Source organism: Bidens hawaiensis, unplaced genomic scaffold, assembly GCF_021521415.1.
Source record: "Bidens hawaiensis isolate Kalapana, Puna unplaced genomic scaffold, B.hawaiensis_p1.1 tig00023874_1, whole genome shotgun sequence".
NCBI lineage: Eukaryota > Viridiplantae > Streptophyta > Magnoliopsida > Asterales > Asteraceae > Bidens > Bidens hawaiensis.
In genome coordinates this window covers 357,096-368,840 of record NW_027493759.1, presented here as the reverse complement: position 1 = coordinate 368,840, position 11,745 = coordinate 357,096, and the positions used below count along the sequence as shown (strand labels likewise).

Genomic DNA, 11,745 nt, shown 5'->3' with positions numbered 1-11,745 from the left:
TCAATCGTTTATGGGTTCCCGATCGTGATGACCTTCGTACTTGCATACTCGATGAAGCTCACAAGTCACGATATTCTGTACATCCCGGTGCGGATAAAATGTATTTCGATCTTCGTTCTACCTTTTGGTGGTCGGGTATGAAGAAAGACGTAGCAACGTACGTTTCGAAATGTCTTACTTGCTCTAAAGTCAAAGCCGAACATCAAAAACCCTTTGGGTTACTCGAGCAACCACCAATCCCCATATGGAAATGGGAAGACATTGCTATGGACTTTATAATGAAACTACCCACTACACAAAAAGGCAACGATAGCATTTGGGTGATTATTGACCGATTAACCAAGTCCGCTCACTTTATTCCAATTCGAGAAAAATACTCCGTTGAGCAACTTGCACAAATTTACGTTCGCGAAATCGTGTGTCGCCACGGTTTACCTTTGACTATCATCTCCGATCGCGATGCTCGATTCACGTCTCATTTTTGGCGATCACTTCAAGAAACCTTGGGAACTCGTCTTGATCTTAGCACCGCTTATCATCCTCAAACGGATGGACAATCCGAACGTACGATTCAAGCACTTGAGGACATGCTTCGAGCGTGTGTACTCGATTTCGGTGGGAAATGGGATTCTCACATTCCTTACATTGAATTCTCTTACAATAACAGTTTCCATTCTAGCATCGGTATGCCTCCTTTCGAAGCTCTCTACGGTCGCAAATATCGTTCCCCGATTAGTTGGAACGAAATCGGGGAAGCTCAAATTACCGGACCCGAAATGGTCCAAGAAGCCACCGACTGTATCGACCAAATTCGCAAGAACCTACTTGCCGCTAGAAGTCGACAAAAGAGCTATGCCGACAAACGGCGAAAACCGATCGAATTAAATGTCGATGATCTCGTCCTTCTCAAGGTATCCCCTTGGAAAGGAGTTGTTCGTTTTGGAAAAAAAGGAAAACTAGCTCCCCGTTTCGTAGGCCCATTCAAGATTCTTGAGCGAGTCGGGAATGGACATTGTGGGAAAGCTGCCCAAGGCTCCTGGTGGAAAAGTCTTTATGCTAGCCATGACAGATTACTTCTCCAAATGGATCGAAGCAGAAGCATTTGTCCAAATGAAAGAAAAGGATGTGATCTCATTCATCAAACGCAACATCCTGACAGGGTTTGGTATCCCGGCAGAGATTGTTTGTGACAATGGATCACAATTCATTGGTAGAAGAACAGCCAAATTTTGTGAAAGTTGGGGAATCAAGATGGTAACCTCAACTCCAGTACATCCTCAAGCTAATGGTCAAGCAGAATCCAGTAACAAGATCATCATCAACAATCTGAAGAAGAAATTGGGATCCAAGAAAGGAAAATGGGCAGAAGAACTACCATTTGTTCTTTGGGCTGATAGAACCACATTAAAAAATGCAACGGGACAAACACCTTTCTCCTTGGTGTTTGGGGCCGAAGCTGTTATCCCTACAGAGATGGTGATCCCCACAACAAGAACCAGCATCCAGGATACTGAGTCCAACAAACAAAACCTTACCGAAGACCTGGATACCACGATGAACTCAGGGATCTCGCCAGAATCAGAATGACAGCATACCAACAAAGAATAGCCAAGTCCTACAACAAGAATATCAGGATTCGAAGGTTCCAGATAGGAGATATGGTATTAAGAAAGGCATTCTAGAATACCACTAACCCAACAGAGGGAAAGCTAGCTCCTAAATGGGAAGGCCTTACTTGATCGAAGCCGTAGCCGAAAAAGGGGCCTACTGGCTAATCACTATGGAAGGTATTCCTATACCAAGAGCTTGGAATGCTATCCACCTCAAGGCATATTTCTGTTAGTATACTTAACTGGTATGTTGGTATCCTTAGGATAAAGGTAAGTTCCCTCATCTATTTTTACATTCCTTGAACTTTATTATCTCCAAATCAAGTTTAATGACTTAAGTATCGGAGGGGTGTTAGCTTGGCTAACACCCATCCCTCATCAAGAGCTTAGTGTTTTGCAGTTATCCTAAGGATATGTTATTTCGACAACAGTCAGAGGCTGATCACCTCCCAAACGAATATGATATCCCTGATATCCCTCAAGGTTTAAAGGTCTTCACCTTTCCAACGAACGCCAGGGGCGCACGAATATGATATCCCGGATTTCTCAAATGGCTTAAAGGTCTTCACCTTTCTAACGACGCCTGGAGCGCACGATGATTCGGGTATAGTTCGAGGCAGGCTGACAAGACCAGCTGACAATCCGTCTATTGTTGGCTATATACCGAATCCTTAAGATAAGTGGCAGACGTGTCACAAAAACGGTTTATAACATTTTCATGTTATCTAAAGTTTATAACAATTTCGTGTTATCTAAACTTTTGGCATAATCATGCCCATACGTTTGGGACCTTCCCCAGTTTTATCTCAAGCTTAGACATCTTCATGTCTCTTAAGTAAAGGCCTAGTCACCAGTAAAAAGGCTTTATCACAAGTTAAAAGGCCTAGTCGCCAGTAAAAAGGCTTTATCGCCAGTTAAAAAGCCTAGTCGCCAGTAAAAAGGCTTTATCACCAGTTAATGGGCCTTGTCGCCAAAATTATCTAACTTTGTTCCGACAGATTACTAAGAAGATTACTAAGTTGTTTTTAATTCAACAACATCCTAGAAGCTTGACACTTAAAAAAGTCAACAATTGGGGACATCACGTGTAAGCCTATCAGATTTATAAATAATCTCTAAAAAGGTACTCTTTACACTTAGTTTTATTATACAATTCATATTTCAAGGTATGATCTTTTGGTTTGATTGTGATAATTCACTCAAGACATGAGGATATGTTATCCCTAAGATATCTTGTACCAAAGATATCTCAAATACGTGTTTTCTAAAATTATATAATCTTTGAGATATTTTATACATTATCCTCAAGGTGTTTTTATTAAAAGATAGATTTTCCTGGAATATAACTGTTAAAATACAAGAAGTATATCCTCAAGATACTTTATCTTCAAGATATCTAATCTCAAAAAGATGAAAATATTCCATAAACATATTCTGGTCAAAAATTATTCTGGTAAATTATCTAAAAATGACATACATGCAGAACACAATGGTTAAACCAAAAGATTATATCGTTACTAATCACAAAGCGCAGGAAACTAGAAAGGCAATACCCGGGTTTCATCTTGACAAACCAAGATCCCTCCACCCAAGTACTGCCAGATGTTCAAAAGTTAAGATTACATGGGCTTTGTCTTGGAAAGTCAAGATCCCTCCACCCATGTATCCTAATATCCTAAGCATACTATTGTTCAAGACAAGAGAAAGTAAATTGTTCATCAACCATCACAACCCAACATTGAACCACAAACACAAACATAAAAATTGGGCTCAGGCTTTTTCTTTACCGCCATCATCACCCAATTGCACCTTGTCACCAACCGTCTTCACCGTTCCCTTGGTCGCCTCATCCACTGCCTCCTCCGCAGTCTTCACCACGCCATTGGGACCAATATTCTCCGTATCCTCACCAATGAGCTCAGCTAAAACCTTCTCCCAAGCAGCCACATCCCAGAAAGAGGTGTCAACACCGGCATCTATTGCCTCCCTGGCCATCTTAAGCTGAGATTGGAAGATGGAAATAGCCGCAGACCTCTTCGCACCCTCAGTAACCTCTTGGATCTGTGCCAGACGATCCGCTTCTTGGTGTACGAGTTCCTCGTTGGCCATCGAGAGTTCCTGCTTCAACTCCTAAATTTCCTTGGTCTGCTTGTCAATAAGATTGGTTTTGACAGTTGCAATCTTCAGCATCTCAGCTATGCAAGTGTTGGAATCAAGAAGCTCATAATGAAGATCATTAAAGCAGGAGGATAGCTGTTCCAAACCCTGTCCAAAACAAACTTTCCTCAGCATATATTATTTCGAGAATATGAGGATACTGGCAGAAGGTATAACTTGTTAAACTCTAGATTACAGGTCGGAAAAGAATCAGATGCTTCCTGGGTTTTTCTCTTTTTTGAAACCTTGGCGCGACTACTCTCAGGTTTTGGTAAGGAGGCAGGGGCAACTTCTTTTTTCTTGGTACTATGAGTAGAGACCATGCTGTCAATGTCATCCAAAGCAAAGGCTGAAGCAAATTTACCTACAAGTGTACAGGTCAGTATCTCTAATCCTTAAAATATTTATACTAACATTTCATTGTCCCTTACCAGACATAACGGAGCTCACGGACGGAGATGATTCTTGGTGACCAGACTGAAAAAGAAACGATTTTTCTTCCTCGCCTATGAGATAGAAAGAATTTAGCTTGTTCTCAGCTTCTTTGCCAGGAGGAGTGATTTCGAAGAACTTCAAGGCTATGATAAGATAAGATAAAAATATGTCACTCACAAGAATAACAACATACAGTTTCAAGACAACGCATCCTACTTTTAGTCACCCAAAGATGTGGGAAGTTTTTAGGATTCTGAAGCGAGTCTCTCCTAATAAAAAAGAATTGCTTCTTCCATTGGTCGTTGTTTTGGGTGTTCTTCAAAACTAATGGGGTTCGGCCAGATCTGGTTTTGAGAAGGTATCTTGAGGATCCGTGACTACGAAGGTCATAGACGGAGGTAAGCTCAGAAAGGGTGAGATCCAAAGCACGATCGGCGATTAGTCTCTCCAAGACAAACAAGGTCCTCCAAACCATCGGCATGGTTTGGATAAAACTAAGCCCGGTTCTGGTAAAAAACTCAGTGGTAAGGGTTGGAAAAGGGTAAGTAAAGCCAATCTTTAATGGAAAAAACGGAAAACAAATCTAGGTCTTAGAGATAAGATCAGATAAGATAGCTGGATCAAAGGAGCGGAAAACAGTTCCCGGAGGGAAGCAGCCTCGGGATCGTAAACACTCAATATCATTATTATTGAACGTACATATCTCATTCACAGGATTGGCAAGAAGATTTTGGGAAACAAAATCCTTAATGCCAGAATCATGAAGCTTCGGACTCATGATTGCACGAAGATAAGGAAAAGAAGGAAGAAAGAAGTTACCTGAAGATGAAGATGAGATAAAATTTTAATTATCCGGGTAATTATAAAGATTACCTAGGGTTTGGCGAGTAGTTAAAACGGCTGACGCGTGTATTAAATATCCACCGCGCAAGATTTGAAATTCAAAATTCAAAAATTTTACAGCTGTAATCCTTATCTACAGCTGTTAAAATTTGGGGACAATTGTTAGGGCACGGATTTTCAGTATCCTCAGCAAAGGTTATGTTCAGAGTAGATTCAGGATGCGGTATCCTCCAAGGTAACAGGTATCCTAATTACATTATATAACTAACACGATCTTTGCTACTTTCCATGTTTACCAGGTCAAAGACGGTTGCTTGATCACCCGAGAACTCGCACTTGCTGTTATTAGAACGTAGTCAATAAGGAAATGTGCTGATTAACAGATTTAACGGCTAATTGGAATCATTCCAAAGTTTCCTAAATTATAGGCCATATTGTTAGCTTTTTATTTTTGTATAAATAGAGCTCAAAACCGGATCATAACACATACTCTAGACACACGAGACTTACTAGTACTCGCATTCTCTGTAATCACGATCAAGTTTGAGCTCCACCATTGTAATCACCTTTGTTATTAATAAATCGATGGTGATAGTTTTCACCGCTCGGGGTTTTTTGCTTGTTATCCTAAGGATAACGGGTTTTTTCCTCGCAACAAATCCTTGTGTTCAAGCACTTTTACGTTCACTTTATACAAGCACCTAGTCCCGATTACTAATTTGGTTACGAAATTACCATTGTCAATTTTTGACCAAAACAATAACTCATAGTTTTGACTAGTGTGGCGTGTAAGGTTAAACGGCTAACAACACCGTATTCACTTTCCCATTAAGAAAAAGATAAGTTAATATCAATTCATCTTAGTAGAGTTAGTAAGCCTCAGGCATTTTGAAAGCAATGTAGTGAGTTCAATTCTCACCAACATAAGATTTAATATAGAAACACATCAAAAGCCCCAAAATGGAAGCGAATTAAACTTGGAATGTACACATTATGCCGATCAAATCAACAAATGACACGAATAAAAGCTGAAGTCAAACGATAGACAGAAGAGCTGGTGACTAACGTTATGAAAAGAAGAAAGTTGAACCATAAATGTTCTGAAAAATTAAACATAACCCTAAAATTAGGTTCGCACAATAGCTGCAACATAAGTTGCCACGCCAATAAATTATATACAAACTCTCTTATCAACCCTGTTTTAACCACCTATTCAACCCTTTAGCAGCCCATTTTCCTATCCCTGTCCATTACCAAAGAATTACCTAAAAGCAAGACAAAATTTATATCAAGCCCATTGTGTGGATCATACATTCCTAGTGAGTTATTGCAAAGGTTAACTATGTCTGTTCCTGTTTCATGGGGGAGATATTTGAAAATAATATGTACGTATATGGTCATAGAATAAATCATTTGTCTCTCTTTCACCATCACATAACCATTTGTTCTCCTAATGGCAATTGTTCTCCTAATGGCAAACCTTCTACTAAGAAGTAACATAATCATGCCAAAATAAAGTATAGACATTTCATCAAGCACCTTATGAGCATGAATCTGAACCGTCAAACCAAAAGCACGAAGTTACAAAGAAGTAGGAAAAAAAACCCTAACAAATTTAAGGATTTAATCAGGTTGAATAGTTTAAAAGAGGAAGAAATTCACTACGTCCACCTCATTGCATATAATTTTGATCAGGTAAGCCGATTCGACCACACCCCATCCCCCCGAATTCTATACCTCTACCACCTCAATGGTGTTCACGTATGATTGAGTCATTTGGTTGCGTTAGGATGGAAAGCATTTGGTTCTTCGTTGCTTTGAAAAGGAAACTACAGTGTTAAAACCTACCATAGGTGGAATTAATTAAGGATGCATCAACTGATTGTACTAAAATGCAGTAACTAGTTAGTAAAACCCTCTCATAAAAATATTAATGTAATCTTAGAGAGGAAGACTAATCTTTGAGAAGATGATAAAGAACGAAAAATCCACGTTATGGTCGTTCCGATTGATAAACGACGAGGTTGTTTGGTTCTGGCTATCAAGAAAGTGGAAGGCAAACGGTAACACATGGAAAGAAAGATATGAATAATACTACTTATACATAGAGATATGGTGGAGGCTATAGTAAATCTTGGTTCTCCGGTGGAGGCGCAAGTTCGATATCCACTTGTGTTATTTTGGGTGGATATTGATATGAAGGATTTGAGCTAGGCATTGCGAGGTTGTTAGTTCGAATCCCAAGCCCACACTGGTTTTCGTCCCATCGTGTGTTACACCAGAGAGTTCTGCTCTTATGGTGACACTATGACTGTCAAGCAGCAGCCGGCGGTATAGTTTCCAGAGGAAAAGTCCAAGCCAAACTCTGAAGTCAGTATGAGTCCAGTTAAAACAGCATAGTGTGACTAGAGTTAAGTAACGGCCAACAAGGCTTTCTAAATTAGAGAGCACATATACCTAAACATAAAAGAGAAGTTATTCTTTAGGATATAGTGGAGGGGAGTCAACATAGACACCAGGTCTATACACACGTGTAAGTTACAAAAGATAAACAAATAACTGAATAAGCACAAAACGTAAAGGAGACATAAAACGAAACTGTAGAAACTTAGAAATTCCTTAGATGAAAAACTTGTAATTTAAAAAATATAATAACTAGTTAATATATAAAAAACAAAATATTTAAAGCAACGTTGTTGGTGCGCCTTGCGGCGGTAAGTCGACACAAATCCGGTCGGTTTTGGACACGTTCGCTACGGCACCAGAACTAAAAAATCAATGAAACCCCAGCACAGGTAAAAACTAAGTGTTATCAGTCCCGAGCGTTGAGAAGGTGATTCGGTAAATCTTGGGTGTTGAGTAAAACTCAAGCGTTGTCGGTCCTGAATATTATGACGGTAAGTCCACGCGAATTTGATCGATTTCGGTTATGTTTGTTACGATATCGTAACTAAAACATAAAATTTGGTGTGGCCAACGGTGTTATGCCACTTGGACCAATAGATGACAAGCGGCACCAAACTTTACAATTATTTTATTGAGTTAATGTCCATTTTCGTCCCTGTGGTTTGCTACTTTCGCCACTTCAGTCCAAAGTTTGAATTTTTTTCAATTTAGTCCTTATAGTTTTAAACGTTAGCCAATTACGTCCTCTCGTCTAACGGCATTCAACTATGCCGTTAGTTTAAGGGGTATTTTTGTCTTTCTCCTGTTTATTTTTAGTTAATCCTCAGTTTCGTCCTTGTGGTTTGATACTTTTGCTACTTTAGTCCAAAGTTTGAATTTTTTTCAGTTTTATGTTTAATTTATTCAGATTTTTTTTTTGTCTATAGCCCTTAAGAGCATAATCCAAGCCCAAAACCATTAAGCATCGACCAAAACAGGTTTACGTTTACTCTGTCGATAACAATAATCATACCCCATCGTATTTAGTTTCTAGGCATTTTCTAAACTCTCCCCCATAGTTGAATTCATTGGTAAAGTGGTCAAGATAATTCCCTAAAACCGTACTATACCGACAAAACTAAAATCGTTTATTTGGTTAATGCATAATAGTTACGGTTTAGATATTAACATATAGTAGCAAACATCTTGGTCGAAATCAACATCAGGAGGTCGAATATCCCGCATTTCCATGTTTGCTCAAGAAATCGATACACTAGATCGTATGTGTGTTCTTCAAATCGTGGTGTTGTTCTTGAATTCTTCATATCGACTACAATTCTAGGGTTGAATTCGACGAATTCAAGAACAATACCACGATTTGAAGAACACACATGCAATTTAGTGCATCGATTTCTTGAGCAAACATGGAAATACGGGATATTCGACCTCCTGATGTTGATTTCGTCCCAGATGTTTGCTACGATATGTTAATCTCTAAACCCTAACTATTATGCATTAATCAGAGAAACGATTTTAGTTTTTTCAATATAGTTCGGTTTTAGGGAATTACCCTGACCACTTTACCAATGAATTCCATCACGGACTGAAGTAGCAAAAGTAGCAAAAAAAAAGATGAATAAATTAAACATAAAATTGACAAATTTCAAACTTTGGACTGAAGTAGCAAAAGTATCAAACCACAGGGACGAAACTGACCATTAACTAAAAATAAACAGGAGAAAGACAAAAATACCCCTAAAACTAACGGCATAGTTGGATGCCGTTAGACGGGGGGACGTAATTGACTAATGTTTAAAACTATAAGGACTAAATTGACAAAATTTCAAACTTTTGACTGAAGGGGCGAAAGTAGCAAACCACGGGACGAAAATGGCTATTAACTCTATTATATTATATAGTAATAATTGTAAAAACGGAACAAAGTCATGTATATCAAACCGTACGATCATGTTATTATTATATATTATTCATTATCATTTGGCATATCACAAGTTCTACAACACACAACAGACGATAAGTAGTTGCATATCAGCATTAACGAAAACGAAACGACAAATTCCAACATCAACACATGCAATATGACTCACTCAGGGATCATTATCTTCTTCATGATCTCTCAACTCCCAAGTTCCATCTTGTTTTTGAACCATTCCGTTGTTCCTCTCACCCCACCAAAAACCAGGAATACCATATTATCATCCAAAATATCACCAAACTTGTTTATGAGTGACAAATCTCGATTAATCTCCAGCTTAAACCCTCCCAAAAGACTGGTTTGAACCCCAGCAACTCCATGCATATAACCCTCCATGTTATGCCAAATTCCGGGGTTCCCAGGACCCTTCAAGTATTGAGACTTTAAAGTGTCGATCTGAAGCTCACTCCCGACATCCGAGTATCCGAGTAGAGGGTATTTTGGAACCACATCCGGCACGTTGTTAATTCGTAGGAAATAAAGCTCCTTCAATGAATTGAAAACTTTCTGGAAGCCGGAGTCTCCTACTTTAGGGCTGGCAAATCCGAAGACGGTCACGGGGCAGACCTTGGGCGGGAGAGATGATGGCTTGTTGAGTCCCTTAAGGATTATGTCAACAGCGTTTAATGTTGCAATTGCTGCACCCATACTATGTCCGTTTAATGTCAAGCTTATTTCCTCATGCTTGTATTTGTCGACTAGTTTCTTCACCTCTTCCATTGCCTAAACATTTATAACAAAAAATAAACGTGAGAGAACCTGTAACGTTGTTTATTTAATAAGGAGGTGCTTTTTTTCCTTTAAAATGGATCGTTACAAAAATATTAAAAAAAAGAAAAAGAAAATCTTACCACGTTTTGATTTTAACTTTTTTCTTCCATACATTGATATAAATTTTATTTATTTCTATTCAAAATAAAGTCTTTTTTTTACATCTATTTGAATAATTGGCAGACCCCTTACTCACTCGATAATCGATCTTCATTCCACCTTCATGAGGAAACCCATCACAAACCTCAAGGTTCAACCTAAGAGTCTAAGACCTTCTAGTTTTTGTCATATCTAGGACTTAAACACAAAACATTCCTAGCTTTTTAAAATTAAGTTTTTGGGAGTACGTCTCACCTTTACCACTTTGGCTAATGATCACTAACTTATTTAAATGTAGGTTTTTAAGTAAAATTTGTATTGATAATAAATTCTACAAAACAACGTAGTTTTTAAATTTTTGTATATTGTTATAGAAAAGGAAACATATAACAATCTTGAAAACTAATTCACCCTTTGCCATCTCCAACACCACTTTAAATAGTTTCAGAACAAAAAAGAAAAGCCTAAATGCATGTCAACAAAATTTTAATAGTTATACACACGTACCTGGTCTCGAGCACTAGTTTTATTGTAACGCGTATTGACATCATTTGTAGTGTAGATGGAGTACCAGCCATCATGCACTTTTGGGTCATCCTTGTGGCCTTCCCCAAATATTATCGGAGCCGAAACCAATAGAAAATCGGAATCATGAACCATATCCGAGGGATTAACCGTACCTCTCCATGCAACAAGGATGTCTCTCCTCCCTAACGCCTTTTTTCCTTCATCCGTTGCCACCCCTATAAACCCGATCCAGTTTGACTTCTTGCTCCAAGCCTGCGGGGCCGAAGACGTCACAAACGCGCCAGGAAGCGCGACGGCGGACGTGGCATACATGTATTTAGTGATTGTGTATTGGTTCAGTGGTTGGCCTTGAAGAAGCCCACACTTCTCCAACAGATTATTTCGCGCGTATTTGCAATTCCCCGCGTTCTTTGACGGGGTTGTTTTGATGTAGGCATCGTAAGTTGCTTCCGCCATTTCACCGTAGTGGTTAATATATGTTCGGAGCTCAGGTGGTAGAGGGTTTAATGACCCCTCCCAGTGGTTCTCTCCGCTTAAGTTTTTCCAGTTTTTCGCGATGTTATCCATGCTTATTAATTACTGGATCAATCGCGGTTTGTTTTATGGAGTTGTAGCGTGATTTATAGCAAGGAATATTGCAACGTAACATATGAAACGTTTGGAAATGTAGAAAAGATATGTTATTTGGTCTTTCGTCATTTCCTTCTCTGGGATTTGGGAATGTAGCAACATTTACCTTCTGTTTTGGATTTTTGTTCCAGACAAATTAGGGAATGTGAAAGTTACAACTAAATATATCATTCAATATCAAAATTACCATTGTTTAAAAAAATATATATACGAAGAGATATGGTTGTAAATGAAATGAACCGAACTAGACCTAGTTCTGTTCGTCCGATAAGGTTTTGTTGGAGAACACTT

At 38.8% G+C, this 11,745-nt stretch overlaps 1 protein-coding gene across 1 annotated transcript; it reads right to left on the bottom strand.

The window, feature by feature from the left end:
• Positions 1 to 9,567: 9,567 nt before the first annotated feature.
• LOC143568284 (phospholipase A1-IIgamma-like) lies at positions 9,568 to 11,391 on the bottom strand. Its single transcript, XM_077054471.1, has 2 exons — positions 10,804 to 11,391; positions 9,568 to 10,149 (listed from the first exon to the last, which is right to left on the bottom strand). The coding sequence occupies exons 1-2, from the start codon at positions 11,389 to 11,391 to the stop codon at positions 9,568 to 9,570; spliced, it is 1,170 nt and encodes a 389-aa protein (XP_076910586.1).
• Positions 11,392 to 11,745: the final 354 nt, after the last annotated feature.